The 22,357-nt window shown below is 53.5% G+C and overlaps 1 protein-coding gene across 2 annotated transcripts in view; it reads left to right on the top strand.

The window, feature by feature from the left end:
* The window catches only part of RGS9 (regulator of G protein signaling 9), a 52,654-nt gene that overhangs the window by 5,526 nt on the left and 24,771 nt on the right, over positions 1–22,357 (top strand). The window contains exons 2-9 of one of the 2 annotated variants that reach the window (XM_045835953.1): positions 2,832–2,928; positions 6,437–6,487; positions 7,783–7,889; positions 8,092–8,143; positions 8,401–8,459; positions 9,369–9,445; positions 12,668–12,749; positions 18,838–18,909. In XM_045835953.1, the coding sequence (XP_045691909.1) occupies positions 2,832–2,928; positions 6,437–6,487; positions 7,783–7,889; positions 8,092–8,143; positions 8,401–8,459; positions 9,369–9,445; positions 12,668–12,749; positions 18,838–18,909 (597 nt within the window). The remainder of the gene's footprint in view (positions 1–2,831; positions 2,929–6,436; positions 6,488–7,782; positions 7,890–8,091; positions 8,144–8,400; positions 8,460–9,368; positions 9,446–12,667; positions 12,750–18,837; positions 18,910–22,357) is intronic. The other variant, XM_045835954.1, reaches the window with a different exon arrangement.

Consider the following 22,357-nt stretch of genomic DNA (forward strand, 5'->3'; position numbering starts at 1 on the left):
GGTAGCACAGCCTGGTTACTCGACATTTATTCCATTTATTCGTTGTCTAGGAAGGAGGTGTGGCTCCTCGGAGGCGCCAGGGAGCTGAGTTGGGTCAGGAGCGGGCTTTGACATTTGGGGTGGGGACGGCCGTCCTCTCCCTCGTCTCCAGAGGGAGGCCCGCTGGCCAGAAGTGTGTGGGAGTTTGTGGCAGAAAGGCCAGGGCTCCTCGCTCCCTGGAGAACTTGGGGAACAATTCAGACTCTCCTGTCTACGCTGGGCATAAGGCTTTTCTGATGGAGGTGAAACCTAGACCCCAGAGTCGGTATGCACTTGCCTGGGCTGCCGTGACAAAGTGCCTCAGGCTGGGTGGCTTAAACGACAGGGATTTGCTTGCAGTTCTGGAGTCTGGGAAGGCTGAGGTCACGGTGCTGGCAGCGTCGGTTTCGCCTGCTGTGCGGCCTCTGTCCTTGGCCTGCAGACGGCTGCTTTCTCCCGTGTCCTCACGTGGTCTTCCCTCTGCATGTGTCTGTTTCCTCATTTCCTCTTCTTAAAAGGACACCAGGCAGATTGGGTTAGGAGCCATGCAAATGGCCTCATTTTAACTGCATTACCGCTTTAAAGACCCTGTTTCAAACATAGTCAGTCACCTTCGGAGGTCCTGGGGGTTCGGACTTCAACCTATGAATTTGAAGGGGACACAGGTCAGCCTGCAAGAAAGCTTCTCAGAGACAGCGCCACCGGCCAGTCCTGTCGTTTCCTTGTTGGGTGACTGAGGAGATGCCTCCAAGGAATTTATGTGAGGAAAGTCCCAAGGAAAATTGGTTGGCATCCCAATGGGCCCAACTCCCACAAAATGTTCTCAAGATCCACGTGATGTCCCCTCTTTTCTGGAAGGGGTGATGTACCTGCTAGCAAGAAATCCAACTCCCTCATTGTGTTTTTAAAATAACTCTCATTATTCTCCCTCTGAAGGTTATTTTCAAACTCTTTATAACTGGATTATTTTTAATACAAAGAGAAAGGATCAACCCCTGACGTTCCATCAGAGAAACTTGGGTTTCTAACTTGTAAGATGGGCTTCTATTTCTTCCCGAATATCTGGGCCCTCTGTTTACATGAAATGCTGCTGTTTCATCTAGAAATTGTTTTAAAATAAATGTGAGATTTTATCTGGCAGGTCATGTGGGAAAGGGGAGGCCTGGGCCCTCACATCCGAAAATCAGGCACTTCTTGGAGTTGCATGTCAATCCACGGCTTGCAGTTAGTTGAGAACTCTGGAAGGAGTGACTCTGCAGTCTGTGGCTCCTCAGTCCCCTGGCCATGTCCAGGAGGAGTGGGGTCATCTCCCAGCACCCCCACCTCCCCGCTGGGGGTGCCTCTCTGCTTCCCTTGCTGCTGCTGGTCGCTCTGCTGACCCAGTGGCCTGACACGCTGGTAGGCCTTGCCATTGCAAAGACCAAGGTCTGTGGCTCTGCATGGAGCTGAGGTGAATAGTTTCTGTTCCAGAGCAAGTCTGTGAGCCAAGGAAGGGTCGGTGCAGATGAAGCCAGCCCGCAGCCAGTCTCACCTGAGGAACCCCAGGCACTGCCCGGTCAGCGGCCAGTCTTGCTGGCTGAGCCGCTGGCGCTGTGCCTGGAGTGGCCTTGGAGAACTTGGGAAACCTGTTCATGGTTGCTTCTGGAGATTGTGATTCAACTGCAAACTCTGGTTCAGCAAACGACTGAAAGAGGAATCTCAGCACCCCGTGTCACCTCAGGACACTGTCCCACACCCCTTCCCTCCTTGGGGAGGTGGGAGCCTTCCAGCCTCAGGAGCTGGCTGGCTGAGGGGGAGCTGGCGGGTCTAATTTGTCCTACTCAGGGCTCTTTTTCTTTGGGCCACAAGCACGTGCAAACTGTAAAAGGACTTTATGACTGTAAAGGGCGGTACAGCATTAGAGAGTGTTATTTTATTAGATAGCAGGAGAGTAATGGTGATATAACCATGTTAGTTAAATGGAGGGGAAGCAGGCAGACCGGTGAGCCCTTGTAGTTTGGGGAGGGGACAGGCTGGTTTTCAGGTGTGACCCTCCCTGAGGACTCCTCCAGCTGTCCGCAGCTGCCATGCCTGCCAGCGAGGGAAACTTTGCCATTGACTCTGAGTGGAATGGCCTTTGCGGAGTTTTGAGAAGAGAGGTGACATGTTCTAAAACAATTAGAAGCCTCACTCTGCCTGCTCTGAGAACAGACCGAGCGGTTGACGTGGCAAGGGTGAAACCCCACATTTCTTGCCCAGACCAATGAATTTGAACGACTCTCCCCGCGTTCCTCCACTGTGGCAACCTGCTTCATACTTCAGCTTCATTCTTCTCTCTGTCCGAGACCACATTTCCAAAACGCCAGCTGGCCTATGCTGCTCTTCAGTGCTGCTCTTCAGAAACAGCTGCTGGAACCATCCACACCGGGGAGTGGCACTTTCGGGCCGCTGCGGTCTGGCCTCCACCTGCCCTTCCAGCTCTGTCTCCCACTGTTTTCTGTCCCTCTCACACCCTGGGCGCAGTCATCCTCCCTGCCTTTGCTCTCACTTTCTGTCCAGAAAAATCCTTTTTTGTCAAGTCCTATCTTCTCTTGAAAGCCTCTGCGGAACCTCCAAGCCAGAATGACTCTCTCCGGGTACTCACACTCAGGCAGGGCCTCTGTGTCTGTGGAGCACACGGTTCTGGTGGCATTGTAGTTACTCAGGGCCACCTAGGTGGTCAGCTCCGTGCGTTCACCTTTGTGTCTTTTGATCCCTCGGTGCTGTGTAAAAAGAGCCTCGCTTGGCCTTCCAAATGGTTCTGCTCAGCCCTATGTTTTGCTTCTGCCTTGCAGATTGAAGCGTTAGTGAAGGACATGCAGGACCCAGAGACGGGGGTCAGAGTGCAGAACCAGAAGATCCTGGTCACCAGCGTCCCTCACGCCATGACAGGTAATGTGTCTGGTGATGCAGTCTTGTCCTGGCGACCACACACAGGGGCCAGCAAACTAGAGCTCGTGGGCCAAATTCAGCCTACAGCCTCTACTTGTAAATAAAGTTTTATTGGAACACATCCACATCCACATTTTTGTATTATCTCTGGCAGTTAAATAGCGGTGAAGAGACAGCGTCATGCCCACATAACCAAACTTATTTACTTTCTGGCCCTGCGCAGAGTCAGTTTGCTGATTGCTGCGCTGCAGGCTCCTCCCGAAGGAAAGGTCAGAAGGGGAGGAGCAAAAGATTCAATAGGTCACTTTTGTGAAGCCATTCCTTCCAGGAAGTCATTTGAAAAACTTTTACTGTCAATTTTTTGTTCACTTGTTTTCGTGTTTAATAAAATTAGGTAGCAGGAAGTAAAAACTATGTGGCAGAAAAAAATGGCCCTTGTCCCACCCTCCCCTACCTTCTAATTCGTATTCAGACCTTTCTTAACTACCCCATTGGGATGGCACCCTGTGTCCTTTCTCTGGGTGGGGGATGGAGGGGTGCAGGGCATCCCTAGAGGATATGGGCAGGAAGGGCTGGACCCCAAAATAAGAACTCATTTTGATAATTATGCGGCATGTTTTATGATGCTGGGTTTGCAGTAGAGGGTGTGTTTCCCACCGAGGCACGTGGGCTACAGAAGCAGACCGCTCCTGCAAGCACCAGCAGGGGCCTTGCCCTGAGCTGAGCTCCTGGCGAGCCCTTGCTCTCTGCCCCGCCCACAACCTGGCCATTCCTTTTTCACCCAGGGTGCCCTTGTCTTTGCAGAGACAAGCTGCTAACAGTTCTTGATTCCCTCTCCAACGGCTTGGCAGAAGGGTGTCCCCACCAGCCATGTGTCACTCAGGGTTCCTGGAGCACCCTCCATAGAACACCAATTTCGGCGAGTTGGAGCAAAAGAGGAATTAATTGGAGTGCGGCAGGGTAGCTCCCACAAGACAAGGCAACTGATGAGCCAGACTTGGGAAAGGCGAGGAACTGGGTAGCCTGGGCACCCCCAGAGCAGGAGCCGTGGGTGGGCTTTTCAGGATGCCTCTGCCCTCCCCCAGCATTTAAGATGCATCTGTGGCAATTCTTCCTGAAGGCATCCCTGCCCCCGCCCCTCCCTGCCCCCGGTTGTCATTAATTGGGACCTGAATTCTCCACTAGATTCGGAAGCCCTCAAGGGGAGAAATGTCTTGCTCATCTGGGTAACCCCAGGGTTTAGCATAGCTGTGGGGCGGTTAGAGCTTTAATAAAAGTTTACTGAACGTGTGAACTGGAGCCAGGCTCCCTGGGATTAACTCCTCCAGGTGCCTTTTTGTAGCTATGTAGCCCTGACCACAATGCTCTCATTTTACATGCGGGAACAGCAATCCCTGTCTGACAGAATGATGGCAGGAGCGAAACGAGAGAGCACTGGGCACGTGGTCAGCTCACAGCTGACACTCCAAGGGCGGCACCAGCGCACGGTTTCCCACACTGTCTCAGTTAATACCCACACTACAAGTTAGCCCTCCCCCCTTTGGTAGATGGGGCCATGGCGACACAAAGAGGTTCAGCAACCTGTCCCCATGCCTCTAAACTCGTACGTGGCCCAGCTTGGACTGGAGCCCAGTTATGGGACTCCTGTGGCCATGCTCTTATTCCTGGTCCGTGTGCACAAACTGCTTTCCTTCCCTGCACACGGGGTGCCCTTGGTCCCTGGGCTGCCTGCCCTGCCGTGTGTTCCCTTGTCCCTCCTGCTAGTGAGTCCCAGCCTTATCTTGCAGCTTCGGATCAGCAGTCATACAGGCAAGTTGGGTGTTGGCATCCATCTCCTCAGATGGTAGGTGACCCAGGGCTTCTGGGTGTGAAGGTGGCTGATGTAGGTAGGAGCCTGCACAGACCACGTGGTGCAGGCGCCAGAGGCCTCGTAATCTCATTTGACTGATTTCAGGAAGCAGTCAAGTGGAGGAGAGAACCCTCGGCTCCTTGGGGGACAGCGCTAATCAGTCAACTGTCTGCCTGGGCGTCTCTCTTGGCCTGCACACCCTTGTGTTGGATTCAGTGAGACTGGGGCTGGGAAGTCTGAAACATCCAGTCCCGGGGTTTTAGCTAAGATTTTAGATGAAGTTTCGCTTTTGAGCAGCCAAACAGGGGTGGATAAAGCCAAGAGTAACAGAGGAGAACCCAGGGAAAGCATGAATGGTGGGCACATGGGCACTGACTGAGATAATGTCTGGACATTGTGCCCAGGGTGTGGACAGGAAGGGAAGGTTCCAGGCGGCCCCCCTCAGCCATGCTGTGGGCAGGTACTGAAGCCCAGAGAGTGTGTGGGTGAGCCACAAGGGCCCTTCCTGGAGGGCAGTGACGGACGTGCCTTTTCACTGTCTCTGAGGATGGAATTCTCATTTGCAACAGTGCAGTCACAGGGGCGGTGGGGCCTCAGGCCCTGATCCTCCTTCCTGGCGTATTTTGTGGGCTTGGGGACCAGTGTAAGCAGGCTGAAGCTGCTGGAAGGGAGGTCTTTGGCATCTGCAGGATGGTGTCTGCAGGGGAGTGCTTGGTACCCGGATGTCTTGTTCTCCTTCTGAGAGGATACTGCCTTCCTCCCACGAGGAGCACGTTCTGCGCTTGGGGCCGGAAGCTCCAGGCTGAGTAGGGGACACTCAGCTTCCCCGCAGCCCTGCAGCACCTCTGGGTCTGTTGGGGTGACGTGGCTTGACTCGGCTTTTAAATGAATCTAAATCCTTGGCGGGTAGGTGGGAGGGATGCATGTTCTCTCCTGACCTCATCGCTGTCTGCCTCTCCTGATGTTCTCACACCAGCCTCCACTCTGCATGTTCCCAGGCCCGCCTGTAAGACCTGCAGGACTCGGGGCAAGGGTGACAATGGAGCCCACACTCTGTGGTCCAAGGTTATAAATCATCCTGCAAAGTGTAACTAACATATGTCCGATCCTCTTGCTTTGACAAAGGTACCTTCACGATGCCCTGGAAGGTCAGGTTTGAATTTCCTGGCTCTCTCAGAGTTTTCCCGGGCACCTCGAGGGCATAGGAGAACCAGCCCCCCACTCTCGGACTACCCCCAGTTTTCTTCCCATCCCTGCCTCTGGCTTATCCCAGGTGTTCGGGCTCCGCCTAGAACGCCAAAGAGCTCGCCTTGGGTCTGTTGTTGTTGTTGTTGTTTTCAGAGTTAGAACTTAGTCTATTTACTTTCTATTTGAGTCTATGCACAAATTATTGTAAGGTGAGAAAATAAGTAGCGTAAGAGAGGTTAAACTGGAAATTTGGCCAGATTCAGATCACGATGGCCCCGAATTATGGGGCTGCAGGGTCTGGACTGAACTTAGTGGGGCAGGTGGTGGAGGAGAGTCCTTGAACATTTTGAGCAGAGGAGGAACGAGATCACAGCTGAGCAGGGAGGAGGCCCATTGGGCAAAACACACACAGCTCGGAGTTCAGCGGGTGTGTTAGGAGGCTCTGATGATGGCCACACTTCTGTTTTGCAGGAAGTGATGTTCTACAGTGGATCGTCCAGCGGCTCTGGATCTCCAACCTGGGTGAGAGCGCCTCTGGCACGCAGTTACGGAGGACTGCGGGGTGGGCAGCGCGCAGGAATCTCTGGAGGGCGGGGCCTAGAGGGAGGCTTAGGCGGGGCCTCTGAGAAATCGACATTTTAATGGAAGAGACAAGGCCTTCATGTGTAAAACAACCCGAGCATGTAAATAGCAAGGGTAACTGGGGAGGAGCCAGTCAAGAAAGACTTCTTGGAGGGAGTGATGCGTACCCACGCCTGGTCTCAAAAGAAGCGATTGCTTGTGAATTGTGGTGGGGGGAGCTCAGAGGGTCTGACTTCCCAGAAAGGAAAACTAGCAGGAGCAATGGCGGAGAAGTGGGCCAATGAACAAGGAGTGGACTGGGACCGAGGGGAAATTGGGTATGAGGGCAGTGGAGGGAGGGGAGTGCCTACTTGAGGACTCCACGTTTTATCTGGGAGCTAGGCAACAGGGGGCCCTGGGGGAGAGTCCCATTTAAGGTAGGATGATTGGCAGGAGTTTGAAGAGTGGAATGGAGCAGAAAGAATCTGGGGACCCGACTTCCCACTAGAAAAGGCTGGTGGAACCAGACATAGGAAATGACGGTCTGTGGTGGAGGGAGGGTTGGGGAGAACCTCTTTTCAAGGCTTGGAGGCTGGGCTGTGGGTGGCATGTGGGCTGGGTCCTTGGGCAGGGCAGGCTGGAGGACTGGAGGGCTCTCTCCATGAGGGAGAGACACCTGCTTTCATCAGTGCCTCTAAGAAAGAGCCAGGTTACTTTCCCTTTAATCGATGCAAATTCAGTAACAAGATTATGTTTCCAAGCAAACTGGAGAGGGTAGGTGGGGAGGAGCCAGAGTGTCTGGACCTGGGGAGAGAAGTTGACAGTAAATGCGGCCTCCTTTCCCACGGAGTGAGGAAGTGCTGGTCAGACAGAAGCATTCTCTCCCTCCTCCTGGGCACTTCACCAGACCCAAAGCGCCCAAAGAAGCTTCTCCAGGATGTCCCCAACTGTCACCCCTAAACACCTGCAGTGCACCACCGGTGGCACCTGTTAACATTTGGGGTTCACTGGCTCCCCTCCAGACTACTGAGTTGTCATTCCCAGGGACCTGGTTGGGGATCCTCCTATTAGTATGCTCCCCAGCTGGTACTTGTCCACAGCCAAGTTCAGGAACCACTGTCCTCACTCCCTATGGAAGTGCTGTTAGGACGGGGACATCTCTTCTGGAGTTTGGGGTGCTGTGTGTGTGAGCCGGGTAATGAGCTTTGCCTTCAGCCCCCACTCTTAACTTCCATTTTTCAACTGCTTCTCCCCAGAGGCCCAGAACTTGGGCAACTTTATTGTCAAGTATGGTTACATCTACCCCCTGCAAGACCCCAAGAATCTCATTCTCAAGCCCGATGGCAGCCTCTACCGATTTCAGGTGAGTCTTGACCTGGACTTTGGGTATTAATATGGGGCTCATCTTATCTGGAAAGAGAGTTGCTTGGCTTTATATCCTCACAGATCAGGATTTTAGAAATAGTGGAGGGAGCTAAGGAAGTTTTGTCTCTTAAGCCACGTGGCTGGGGGCTCCCTGGGTCACAGCCCGCTGTCTAAGCGGGGTTTCTTGGTTTCTTTCATAGACACCATATTTCTGGCCGACCCAGCAGTGGCCAGCTGAAGATACAGACTACGGTAACCACCCTCCCCCTCGTGCCTTTGGTAGTGCTTAGTGTGCTGCTAATTTACCTCCTGCATTTTGGTGGCATTTGTCTTGCTGTCATCATGACCTTCTGTCAGTGCCTATCTGTGCTGGGAGTGGTCCTGAGGGAAGAGAGCGGGTCTGCTGAGTGTCCCCTCCAGCAGGCCGAGCGCAGCAGCCTCTCTCCCACAGAGGCTGCGGGTGCCGTTTTGAAATATGATCATGGAAAATGTGTTGTTTTCTTCTCCAGCCATCTATCTAACCAAGCGGAATATCAAGAAGAAAGGGATTTTAGAAGAACATGAAAAGGTACAGAATGCTTTCAAGTAAAGGTTATTAAAATTGAATAGAATATAATTGTGAGCTGTTTTCCCCCATCCCTCCACCGCTACATTCACATCCTCATTTATCCATTTATCCATCCACCCATCCATCCATTTTTCCGTCATTCATCTACCATCTGTCCGTCATCCATGCATGCATGCAAGCATCCATCCATCCATCATCCACCTGTCTATCCATTTGTCTACCCATTATCTATCCTTCCAGTATCCATCTGTCTGTTCATCCATCTATCCATCCATCACCAGTCCATTATCCATCCATATGTTCAGAAGCAGCTCCCTGAAGTAAATTCTTCCCAATGCTGACCTTCAGTTTCTCCTGCTATAATTTAAGCCCTTGCTGTCCCCAAACAACATGACTTAATAAATATATATGATAATGCATATTATTTGGTGAACAGATTTGAATTTGAGTTTGTGATGGGAAAACAATAGTATAGACTTTTATTTTAGTCTAGATGAGTCAGATTTCTCAGAGGACCCTCAGAAGGCTAGATTTCTGGGCAGATGGCAACAATTCTGCTGGGTGTTATTCTTTGCAAACCTGTTTTTAGAAGAGCCAGCATCACAGCCACGTCAGCTCTCATCTGTGTGGGTTTGCGAGGCTCTGTGGTGGAAAACTGGGTTTCCACGTCCCTCCCCACGCTATTCTCCTCTTCCTAATCAGATGTGGGCACGTGTATCTACAAAAAGCTTTTTGAGAGTTCGGTGCTCCCCCTTGAACACAAGCCCTTTGCAGGGCTGGGGTGAGGGCCCTCGCTGGGCCTACTCCCTGCAGAGCCAGGGTCACGCCCTCATTGACCGAGGACTTTCTGACCACTGCCCATGGCCTGTGTCACGGACTCAGTGTTCTCACTTGGTTTTCCTTCCCTAGGAAAATTACAATATCTTGAACAAAAAAATTAACTACAAGTGGGACTTCGTCATCATGCAGGCCAAAGAGCAGTACAGGTGAGTGAAAGGTCACATGTGTCCTCCGACTGTCCCCTTTCCCTCCCTTCCTCGTTTCTCTTCACTAAAATAAACCCTTACTGGGAATTTATGTGTCCAACACTGGGCTGGGCACGGGGAATATAAGGACACAGTCTGGTGAGTTAGGCAGATGACTGTGGTGTGGCAGTGAGACGAGAGCCACAGGCAGGCGTTTGCAGAAGCAGCTGTAGAGATAGCATCGAACTTGGAGGCTGCGTAGGAGGTACCCAGGTGAAGGATGGTGATGGTGGAAGGAGCAGTGAGGTGGGAGGAACCGTGTTCTCAGCAGACAGAACCAGAGTCTGGAGGCAGGGAGTGCCTACTTGAAGCGGTTTCTCGTACGTAGTAGCAGGAGTGGAGAACGCAAAGCTCGGAACTGGTAGAAGCGAGGCTGGAGATGCAGATCAGTGAGCATTTTGTGCTACGGGCCGTGGGGAGCCACAGAGAGGCGTTCAGCAAGGGAGGCATACAACCAGATTCACACGTTCGCACTACCCACTGCTGTCTCGCTGGCCTGCCGTCCACACCAGAAATGGCGCTGACATCCCCCCGGAGGGCTCTGTCTTGTCCAGGAGGGCCAGATGTTAATGCTGGGGAGGGTGTTTTGTCAGTCAGGTGAGGATCTTATAACAGACAGCGTCCACCTCTCAGATGCAAGAAACCACAGTGTTCACTTCTTACTTGCGTTACATGTCCCCTGCGGGCCAGCTGGGGCCCAGACATGCTCTGTGCCTGCTCCAGGACATGTGTTAAAGGAGCAGCGCCCTCTGGGCTTTGTCTGTTTCCAGAGCAGTGGGGGCGGGAGGCTGTGCGGGTCACAGGTGGTGTCTGTCATTTCTGCTCACAATTCATTAGACAAAGCTGGCCGTGTGGTTTGGCCCAACTTCAAAGGAGGATGGGTGGGATGTCCCACAGGACTGTGTGCCTGGGATGTGGGAGAGTCAGCAATAGCTGGGGACTGATACCACTGACCGGCAATGTGGGTAAGCCCAGCTGGCGCAGCCTCCCGCTCCCCGACTGGGCCAGACCCTGGTAGGGCTAGCCCGGCTGGTGCGTGACTGGGCTGGACAGTGGAGACCCCCTTCTCACGAAGCAGCCTTGGAACCAGAGTGGTGGTGAATCAGTCAGGGTTCTCTAGGAAAAGAGAACCAATAGCATATACATATAAATAGATTTATTGTTAGGAATTAGCTCACACAGTTATGGAAGGTTAAGTCCCACAATGTGTAGGCGGCAGGCTGGAGACCCGGGAGAGCCAATGGTGTATGCACCCGTCTGAAAGCTGGCGGGCTGGAGGCCCAGGACAAGCTGGGCTGGGACACGAACATCCAGCCCACAGCAGCCCATTTGGAACATAGTGGGAGATCAATAAGTCTCCGAGTGAACAAATGAATGAATAATTGACCAAGAGATACAGTTGCTAAAAAAAATCATAATATGACAAACTAAAATAATTGCTCGTTTACTGCCTCCCTTGGGTCCCATTTATTACATCTGCCCTCCAGCAGCATCCGTCAGGGAAGAGCGGACGAGCAGAGCCAGGGCGGGCCACTGCAGTACATTAGTGACGGACTCTATTTACCAGGCTGCCCGGCGTTAAGGAAACTCCACAGTGCCGCAGGCTCCTGAGGACGCGGGGTAGTTAACCTGCTGGAAAATCGAGTTAGGTTGGCAAGGGGAAGCTGGAATGACAGTGTTTATATTTAATTTCCTGAGGAGGTTGGCACAACAGCCCGCCAGAATGGCCCTCCCCACCCATCTGGGCCTCTGGATGTCATTATTCACAAGACATTAGCTGGCAAACAAATCCTCCGACTCTGTCTTGTAGGGGGCATGTGCGTCATCCCACATGGCCTGGGCAAACAAGCATTACTGAGTGTGAACGCAGGTCGCCACGGAGATGGTGCTGAATGAGCCCGGGGTGCGATAAGGAACATCGCCTGCCCAGCTCCTGTGGGAGCAAAGCACATGATCGTTTCCTATCCAGAATGGGGAAGGGGGAGGCTGAGAGATGAGAGGGGAAATAAATAGCCTTTTGTGGGAATAAGTTGAGCTTGGAGAAACTCTGACTTGGCACAAACTCCTTGAAGTGACAGAGTGGAACTGGCAGGTGGGAAGGAAGGAACAGGCCCCGAGGCCAGCATTTTCCCCATGGTGCGCTGGCACTGCGGGCTGCCTGCTCTCCCAGGTGCTGGTGGTGTCGCTTACAGAAGCAGGGAGAGTGGAGAGGGCGGGCGGTCAAGTGTCAGCCCGCAGTGCCATCCACGCCCGCTCCAGTGGTGCAGGTGGTGGAGGTGGTGCGCATCCAGGGCTCCTCATGGGCGTGGCTGCAGCCCAGTGTGGTGATCAAAAGCAGAGCCAGACTCTGTCCGGGACCAGAATCCTGGTTCGAGCCCCGCTCCTGCCACTGGCTGACAGTGTGACCCCGGGCAGGACATTCTACCTCTCTCCTTGCTTCAGTTCCCTGAACTGCGAAGTGAGAGAAGGCCGCTGAGAGGGTCCAGTGAGTTCAGACACGGGCAAGGGTTTAGCAGGGTCCCGAGCACACCAGGGTCCCACAAGTGCCTGCTGTTTTCATTATCACTATGGCAAACACGGATCGGGTGGGCAGATGGGGAGCGTGGTGTGGGTCACCAGGAATGGGATCCCTCACTGAGCAAAAGATGCCAAATCTTTCTGGCTTTAAACCTGGCTTTTAAAAGAACAAAATCTTACCATTTGCAACAGCATGGATGGATGAACATATAGGGTATTATGCTAAGTGACGCAAGTCAGTCAGAGAAAAACAAACATCATGTGATTTTGTTTATACGTGGAATCTAAAGAACGGTATAAATGAACAAACACAACAGAAACAGATTCACGGATACAGAGAACAGACTGAGGGTTGCCAGTGGGGAGGGGGAATTGGGGGCCTGGGGCTGGGTGAAAAGGGTGAAAAAGGAGAAGGCACTGAGAAGCACAGACTGGTGGTTGCAGAACAGTCACAGAGACGTCAAGCACAGCACGAGGGGTAGCGTTAATAGCGCTGTGATGACGATGTGTGGTGCCCGGTGGGTACTGGGTGCTTCTGTAACCTCTATCCTGTACACCTGACACTAATACAAAATAATACTGAATGCAAACGGTAATTGAAAAAATTAACTATTAATAACCTGAAGAAAACAAAACAAACGAAACACATGGCCTTTGGCTTTTCAGGACTGGAAAGGAAAGGAACAAAGCAGACAGGTATGCCCTGGATTGCCAGGAGAAGGCGTACTGGCTGGTCCACCGATGCCCTGTGAGTATTCCTGCTGGGTTCCCAGCCCACCCTGCACTCGCCGCCCCTGCTGCTGGCTGAGCTCCCTCCGGGGCCGGAACTCCCCAGGGCTGAGTTAGCGTCCAGTGCCTCTTGGCTGGAAGAGGAAAGGCACTCCTTGGATGGGCTCTGCTCGTGGCCCATGGAGTGGTGTTAGGACTACGTGACATTTCTGAAGCCAGAGACCTTCATGAGTTTATTTTTTAAGAGGGGTAGGCTCCCTCGTTTTTGGCCAGGATACCTTGGAAAAGAAATAGAAGAAGAAAAACTAGAGCATAGGCTCCGAAGTACAAAAATAAAATGCTGCAGAGAACTGGCATTCTGCACAGGCATGGCCTTGCCTCGTGTCTCTGGCTCCCCCACTCTTCCCCAACACCTGGAGCTGGACAGGGCGAGGGGAGAAGTGTGTGCTGAGCCTCATTGCTTAGAGTGCGTGGCATCTCTTGTGGTGGGACTTTAAATGGGCCAGAGACACCAGCTGCACATCAGCGATGTCACTGTCACCGTTCATCCCTGGGAAATGGTAGCCTCATTCCCTAGCACAAAGAAGCAGCGGTCTCTGTCACCCCCTGGGGTTAACTCTGCTGCCTCAGTTTACTCCTGTGTCAGGCCCATGTGCTGCCTATGGATCACGGGAGGCGGGAGATGTGAAAGGCCTTCTGCAAAGTGAAGAGTTCAGAACAAGCGCTCCCATTCTTCCTCTTCTGGTTGTCTTGCTTGCCAGGTGACCAGATTCTCAGAGCCAGAGAGCAAACTGGTCCATCATGGTGCCAAAGCCTCTGGATTTTTGAGTGCAGGCCTATCAGATTTTGGCCCTTTTGCTTTTCCCCCCCACCAATATTCAAATACCCTGTAGCTGTTCCACCATGGGGCCACTGGTTCAGATGACTTGTTGCTGAGGGGAAGGCCCTGGGGTTGCTCTCCAGGAAGCTTGCTTGGCTTTGCTCTGTGTCGGCGCTCCTCCTCTGGGTGCATCAGTTGCCTGCTGCCCAACACGGGTGCCTGGGGGCTGGCGAGGGAGTGGGTGATGGAGCCCAGGGTCCCGGGGAAACAGAGCCAAGCCCCTGCCTCTGCGCTGGAGCTCGGGAGTGAGCTCTTTGTATGAGAAGGGAACCAAGCCTAGTTCAACCTGCATTCACACATCTGTTCCTAAAGGGGGCGCCTTGGTGAGGGTTAGGGCCAATGGCAGAAAAGCCGCTCCTGTGGCAAGATGCCCTGGTGCTCAGTGGCACCGTGACCGAGAGGATGCTGCTCCTTGCAGGGTGCAGCATGGCTTCCATGTTACGTGTGAGGCTCTGGGGCGTGGGAGTGCCAGTGCAGCTGTGCCCTGTGCAAAGTGACATCAGTTGGTTGTGCACGTGATCTGCCCCTGGGGCCCACGCCTCCCCTCTGCCCCTGAGCCCAAGAGGCCTCTGGGAGACAAAATGAAAACCAGATTGTACGAGTTCTCCCCAGTTCTCTCGGGGTAAGCGCTCAGCCCCCACACCAGGCAAATGGCTGAGTGGTTCTCCCCAGTATGATTCAGAAGGACCTAAATTTGACAGTGTGTCTCTGTGATGACTGCTTTCACTATTACCTCACACACCGCCACCACCTCCCGCATCGCCCCCGCTTTCTCCACCTCCATCACCACCATCACCACTGTTGACATCATTGCTATCGTCATTATCATCATCATCATCATCATCATCATCATCATCATCACTGCGGCCCTGAATCAAGAACTTTCAGTGTGCCTGGCACTGCCCTAAGCATCATTCCACAGTCACTATCTTATTTCATCTTTGTGGCCCTGGGTGGGAGTCAAGGTTATTAGTCTCGTTTTGCTGACAAGGACGATGAGCTGGGGGATGCTGCTAATTGGCCACAGTCACACAGCTGCTGAGTACCAGGGGCTCTGAGTCCACAGGCCGTTCAGCCTTTCCCTTAGTTGCTATATTCTTTTGCCTCCCATGACGATGTCTCAGTGCATAGAAGACCTTCTTGTAACCTCCTTGGTCATTAGAGCATTGCACGAGTCGCTGCTGCTCTAACCACCATGCTGCCAGGGTTCAAAGGCACCCGGTTCCTCTTTGATAGCGTTGGGGAGCCAAGTTCAGAATGAGGCTTTGATGTGCTCGGAGCGGTTGTAAAAAAATTCCTCGGATGCAAAACTCTTCACATCCAATCTCTCTCACTGCTGCTCCCCGAAGTCAAAACCGGACCAAGTCGTCAGAGATGAAGCCAGAGGGCAGCCGGGTCCTGCTCTCCTCCACTTTCTTAAAACATCTGCAGCCTCTGAAAGCACTGGGGTTAGGGATGTGTCCCGTTTGAAGAGCGGAACTTCTGGTTTGAAGTCTGTCTCAGCCTCGAAATTGAGCAAACCCAGGAAGCCTGGGAGCTTAGGGACTGTCAGGCTGTCTCCGAGAGACCCAAACAAACTCTCAGTCTGCTGGGAAAAAAGCCAGCCAGGCAGACAGAGCACTTGGCTCTGTGGCGTGTAGAGCAACTAGGATGTGGGCTGACGAACCCACCCTTGTTGCGGGTGGGACCCAGCCTGCAGTTCCCGAATCAATTCTTTCCCCTGTTTGCTTGTCTGTCCACTAATCCCTGCAGAATTCCTGGGGCCCTGACTGCCAGCTAAGTAGTTAGGTGCTGGGTGTAAAATGGCAGCTCGAAGGCAGTGTCTGCCTACCATGTGCCTGTGTTAAGCTCTTGGCACACAGATGGTCCTATTTACCTGAGGGTGGCGCTGTGGAACAGGGAGCAGCACTGTCCCCATTGTCCACACGGGGAGAGCCAGGCTCAGAGAGGTTCAGTAGATTGTACAGGTGCCTGTGTACTGTACACAGCCCAGCTGGCTGTGAGAGGCAGGGGTCTTACGTCAGACAGGGGGTCTGGGAGCATCTCTTTGTAGAAGTGATATTCAGATATTCAAGCCAAGATCTGCCTGCAGTGGACTTCTCTGGCCCTTGCATCAAACTTGTCTCCCACTTTCAGCCTCCTCTCTAGCTCTGTCCTTTGTTCATAAAACTGGGATTTTATTTAGTTGTTTTCTGTCTCAGGCACCCAGAGGGTCTGAACTGATATGTTAGGGAAGAGAGTGATGAGGTGAGGAGAAGAGAGCAAGAGAAGGAACCGGGGTTGGGGGGGGCGGGGCGGGGCATGGGGGTTGTCAGCAAGGAGCGGACATTGCCTCCCACCCTGCTCTGGAGTGCTGGCTCTGGGAATGTCGCCTACTCGGCATGGAGGCCCTTTCCTAACCTGAGTTATGAAGCGCATTGCCTCTTTGCCTTATGCCCAAGGGGTATGGTCACACCCTGGTGTTCATCGTTCCTCTGGTTGCAGGGGGAGGCCTGGCTACCTCAGGAGGGCTTCCTGTGTGTGGCTCCGGGGCTCCAGGCGCCTGCATGTCTCCTCATCTGCTGGCAGCCCACCACGGGGGTGCCCACTGCCCTCGTTTCCTGTGCGCTGACAGTCAGTCTGGGTTATCACCGTTCAAACATCTTCTTGCGTGCCAGGAACTATGTCAGCTGTGGCTCTGGTGACTATCACGGGGAACAGACTTCATGCTGCCTGATGACTGCATGCATGCATGCATGAATGAATGCAACCTGGGGGTTCCCAAAACCAGCCAAAGCAGAAAGGCCGTCCCCTGGGGAGTTTTGGAGGCAGGGCACTGGGATGGGACCACAGCTCTACAGGAACAGCTGAGATTTACTCAAAGGCCGAGAGGAGGCAGAAGCCTGGGTGGCGGGGCAGCCAGAGGAGCGAATCTGGCCCTTCGGTAGAGCTGGAGAGAGCCAGGAGGGCTGGCACTGGCCAGGCTGGCAGAATCGTCGAGCCCAGTAGTGGCTACAGCTCTGAGTCCCAGCTGTCTGGTTTGGGCAGCTGAGGGCAGCCCTGTGCCGATGATGGTTGTGCAGGTGCACCACAGAGCGCTCAGGCAGCCGAATTTATATCAAAGCATGGGGGGTCAAGTTCAAGGGAGAGAGTTGGAGAAGTAATTCAGGCCTCAAGGAGAGGACTGCACTAGCACAGTGGAAGAGCGGCCAGCCGGTGGCTGTAGGGGCACCGTGGGCACGGGCTGCTCATGTGTGAGTGTTCCGGGTGTGCATGCCTGTGTGTGAGAGTGCAAGTGTATGGCTGTGAGAGTGAATGCATGTTTGTGTGAATGTGTAAGTGTGAGGGTGTGTGCATGTGAGCATGTGAGTGGGTCTGAGTGTGAGAGAGTATGTGTGAGTGTATAAATGTGACTGCGTGTGAGAGTGAATGCATGTGTGTGATATGTGAAAGTTGTGAGTGTGAGCGTGTGTGTGAAGGCTGTCTTCAGTTAAGCTGGGGGGTTTCTTGTACCAGACGGAGGGGGCCAGTCCTAGAACCCTCTATAGGTAAGGGCAGCGATGAATGACTCTGGATGACCACGCTCCCCCCCCATGCTACCCCATGCTGGGCCAGAACCCACGGAAGCCTGGCTCGGACTCCTGTGTTGTCCCTTCATACCACTAGTCATACTGTGTGATTAATTGCTGAGTGGCTGCCTCCTGCATGAGACCCGCTGGGGTGTCTGGAGTCAGGGGTCTCTGTCACACTTACCACAGGCTCCCCTGGGCCAAGCGTGACGCCAGCCGTAGAAGCACCCGATAGATTTGTTGGCTGGAGTGCACGTGGAACAGCTAGTGTGAGGATGGCCTTCCCCTCTCTGTCCTCCCTCCACTCACTTTCTGTTTGTTTCTTTTTCTCTCTTCCTGGCCTAGACTGTCTGCCCAGTATTTGCCCCCATGGTAGTTCGCTGAGTGGAGTTGCCAGATTTAGCAAACAAAATACAGGACGTCCAGCTAAATTTGAATCTCAGATAAACAGCAAATGATGTATGTCCCAACATTTTTGATACTTATTATATATTTATACAAAAAACATATGCGATATATTTTTATGTAAAATTATATAATCAAAACATTTGTTGTTTATTCTGCAATTCCAACTGGCCTGGGCATTCTATATTGTATTTGGCAACCATACTTCTGAGCTGAAACTGTGACCGAACCCACTGATGAGGCCGACTCTGACGGGGAGAAAGCCCAGCGGCTTCCTGCCTCTGCTCCAGTTGGCCTACCGGGTTCATCGCCCGAGAGCTTGATGGGTGCCTGCCACCAAGGCAGCCCAGAGGGAAGTGCAAGACCAAACTGCCTGCCTTAGAGAGTTGAGAGGGAGTGAGCAGGACTGGCCGGAGAGTTGGTGGCCTGATGAGGAGGGGGGCTGACGGAGCCCGAGACCCGGCTTTGGGCCAGGCCCCTGTGTACATACACAGTCTTAGGATGAGCACAATCCCTCGCTCAGGGATAGCTACCCTCTGCTGAGAACCTCACACTCCGCCTTGTTAAGGCCTCACAAGAATCTGTCAGGTAGGAGGATCTCCATTTCTCAGAAGGGATAGAGTGTGCAGAGAGGAGAAGTGATTTCCAAGACCCTCCTCATAGCTGGGAAGTGTCAGGACCAGGATTGGGCCCCAGAGGTGCCTGGCTGACGCTTGGACTCTCCAAAGCCCTGCAGGGAGGGGAAGAGCACGGGAGGAGCTGGGAGTCCCATGTGTCCATCCCAGTCAACTCCTATGGAATTTGAGTGTTTATATATCAGTTTATCCATCCACCCACCTGCCTACCCATCCATTCATCCATCCACCCATCACCCACCTACCTACCCATTATTCATCCATCTATGCAACCACTTACTCATCCATCAGAGCATCCACCCATCCACCCATCCACCCCTCACCCCCCTACCTACCCATCTATCCCTTCATTCATCCATGCACCTGCCCACCTACCTGCCCATCCACTCATCCATCAGTGCATGCATGCACCCATCCATCCCACTGTGTTAGGTTCTGGGGATGCTGTGGTGCTGGAACAGCCCTATGAAGCTCACCTGCCCACCCAGAGGGTCTCCCACACCCTCATAACACCTGCGGGCTAGGCCACAGCCTTTCTCAGCTCAGTTTTACAATCGACAGTTTGGCCAACACCCAGGGTTAATTAAAAACCGGAGACTCTCCCAGCAGTGGTCCTCATGTTATCTTTATCCCATTCAGCCAGGAATGAACAACGTGCTGGACTATGGCCTGGACCGAGTAACCAATCCGAATGAAGTTCAGGTAAACCAGGTAGGTCTCCACTGCATCCTTTGGGCAGGGCCTAGGTCATGTTTTAGGCTGGGAAGGTGTCTACCTGTCTTTTGTCTAGCTGTGTCTATTGGGGCAATAGTGAGATTGCTTCAGTGGGGAGGACATTGCCTCCATGATATCAGTGTTGGGGACAGAGAGGCCAGGGGCAGGCCCCTGCATAAAGAGAGACAAGAGGTCCGGGTGCAGGTCAAAGCAGATGAAATCTAGATGGGTGGTTGTCAGACTTTTTAGAGTCATTTTCCCCCTTTGAAGATATAATGAAAGTTATGAAACGCTCTGCCCAAAGATGCACAGACAATTCGCATCTGATCCCAGCCAGTTCCCTGGCTCCCTGAGGCTGGTGGGCCCCAGGCTTAAAACCCTCCCATCAACTTGGGGTTAAATTTGCCTCCACAGGACAGGACCTGGAATGCCACACTTTCTTTTGCATCCCAAGAGGGTAGGAATCTTTGCAAAGATTCTCCTAGGCTTTTGTTTTAAAAGGACCGTGTCCCCAAATACAGCCACTGTTTATGATGGGTGGCCAGTTTCCTGTGATGGTTTCCTATTTAAAGCAATGCAATTCGTAAGCTGTTGAAACAGTGAGAGTCCTGGTTAGGGTCGTCCATCCCTGACACTGTTGTTTTGAGCTTTCCTGCTACAGCAGGATGTTTGGCAGCATCTTGGTCTCTGCCCACCGGGTGCCAGTAACACCGTGCCTTTCCCTGCCCACCTCCCAGTCCTGATGGTAAAAAAAATGTCTCCAGACTTCGTCCCATGTACCCTGGGGCACAAAATTTTCCCGGTTGAGAACCACCGACCCCAGTAAAACCCAGCCTAAATCCCATTTCAACTAGTCTTAGATGGTTTCATGGATTTCTGCCCAATGCTGACTTTGGTCAGCAAGGGGTCAGTGACCTCTCTAGCCTAGTGTGGCATCTGGAAGCTTTGGCAATGCCTGAAGGCCTGGGTGGGAGCCAGGAGGGATGCGTCCCGGAAGGAGGGAGAAGGAAGGTAATGGGCAAAGAGAAAGAAGCAGGAAAACGGTGGCCACGAGGCGGCTCTGGGACATGTATACTTTTGCCCTCTGGGACCCAGACTTCACCATGGCTGTGGGGGCCCCCCACCAGTGTGTGAGACAGGTGCCCAGGTTTAGGGATGGAGTCCATCTGAAGAGAGACTTTGCGTCCCCCGAGGATGTCACCTGGGGGCGGGGGCCATGCTGAGTCCCTTGCCCACAGCTCCCAGCGATCCTTCCTTTGATGCACATATGGCACTGCCATCCTTCAGCAGCCTTTTCCGTGTTTCCCCCGTCAGATGACAGATAATTGCTGAGGCCTTGTCGCTTTGGTTGCCATGGAAACAGTCATCAAGGCAAATAACTGAACCTGGCTGGGAGACTTTTTTTTTAAATGGGTAGCTGACAGCTCTGGAAACCTCCGCCGTGTGGAGGCGGGGAGGGCAGAGGTGGAAGGCACAGTGCCGGTCGGCTCTGAGGAGAGGGCGCCTTCTGGCTTCCAGCCCCATTTCTGGCCGGAGGTGGGCAATTCTGCCCGCCTGAGCCGGAGTGTGTGGGACAGAGGGCTGTGTCCACCATGCTGCTGTTGGGCACAGGCCTGCTTTTACCTCTGCTTACCATCGTCTTCTCTGTCTCTCTCTCTCTCCCTCCAGCTCCCCTTCTCGTGTCTGCCTCCGGCTGCCGTGCAGCGTTAAGAAGAACTAAGAACCGTTATTCCAGTGCAGGCAGGAGCCTCCTGCCAGTCCCCTCAGCCAGCCCCAGCGAGGGTTAGGGAAATAGAGGCTACCACTGTGCTGCAGGGTCTTGCCTGTTCGCCACATTTTCCCAGTCTGACTCAGTGTCCCCCATTTTTCCGGGTTTGTCTGCCCGGAGAGGAGGGGGTGCCAGACCGCAATGTGCCCCCGCGAGGCCCTGGGAGAGCAGAGGTTTCAGGGTTTTGTTTCCTCTCAGAGAAGAGCTCCTGGTGCTGGTTTGGAGGGAGAGGCATTGCAGAGCATTAGTCAGTTCGTGAAAACATAGTCATTTTCCTTAAATGGAGGCAAATAACCCCCCAGAGTTAAACACCATCTAGTGTGAGAGAGGAGGCTGCTGGGGTGGCAGGTGTCTAGGGGTGAGGCGCATCTTTGGGTGGATGGCCACTGGTGGGCATGGCTGCCCGGCCCTGGGAGGAACTGGCCAGGGGCCAGGGCCACAGCCTGAGAGGGCGCCCTCTCTTAGGCCTGATGTCTTGAGGCTTCCCAGGGTGCCAAGCATGCGCAGCCCCCAGTCTCCCTTATTTCGGAGAGCATTTGGCTCTGAAGTGAGAGACTGGGGGGCAGCGGGGCAGAGGTGTGCCCCAGGCTGGCCCTTCCCCCCCCGACTCCAACCAGGTTACCGTGGTCATTCAGTGACGTGGTCACTTAGTGAGGAGGGCCAGGGCAGTGTGCCGAAGACAGCTTTGACTTTGGGAATGAGCCCCACCCAGGTCTGCCAGTCCCTGGCTGTGTGATCTTGGACATGTTTCCACGCCATTCAAAGCCTTGGTTTCCTCATCTATAAAGTGGGCATAACGATAGCTCCTTCTGCAGAGAATTACATGAGACATCGATACTGAAGTGTCTAGGAGGGCATCTGACATGCAGAGACACCCGGCAGACACCAGCTGCTGCTGCTGCTGTAAGATCGCCGGGCTGCGAGAGACAGTTTAGGGGGCCCTGTAGGCCCCAGGCCCTGTTTTGTGGGGCTGTCTCCTCCTCTGCCCTTCCACCTTCTCGTACTTCTATCCCCGTTGGAGCTGGAGCAGGGAAGGGACACACGCATTTCAGCCTCCTTCCCTCGTCTGATGAATGGCTGCCGGAATGGCAGTTTCCCAGGACATGCGCACTGACTGGTGTTCGGGGATACGGCAGAGCTCTGGCTCCACAGTGTCAGTACTGTGTTCTGCAGAGCCCTCGGCCTGGAGCCCCCAGTGAGGGACAGCCCCCATGCACGCCCACCAGCTGGGGACAGGCAGCTTTCTTCCTGTGGCTCCTGTGGAACTGGTGCTGGATGAGAAGGGACAGCTCTTAGGGCTGACATTTGCTGACGGCTCCTTGCGTGCCAGGGACATGGGGCGAAGTGGCTCACACTCGGTCATAGCCTAGTTAGGACTCACAGCTGCCTTCAAGGTCATGAATTTTAGTAGCATGCCTACTGCATTGTTGAGGAGACAGAGAGTAAGCAACTCAGCCAAGACACAGGGCTCAGAAATGGGGAAGTGGGGATTTGAACCTGGGTTCATGGACCTAAGCTCAGTCCATATCCTGCCTGATGTGTTCTATTGTCCATCGGGTGGCTTCTAGGAGCTTTGCTGGATTTCACGACATTTGCACGACAAAACAGAAGCAGAGAAGTTGAGCAGTTTGCCCAAGCTGGCTCAGCCAGGATTCGAATTTAGGTCTTGCCAGTTCT

This window comes from Phyllostomus hastatus, unplaced genomic scaffold, assembly GCF_019186645.2.
Source record: "Phyllostomus hastatus isolate PE091 unplaced genomic scaffold, TTU_PhHast_1.1 phas_contig_210, whole genome shotgun sequence".
NCBI classification, from domain to species: Eukaryota; Metazoa; Chordata; class Mammalia; order Chiroptera; family Phyllostomidae; genus Phyllostomus; species Phyllostomus hastatus.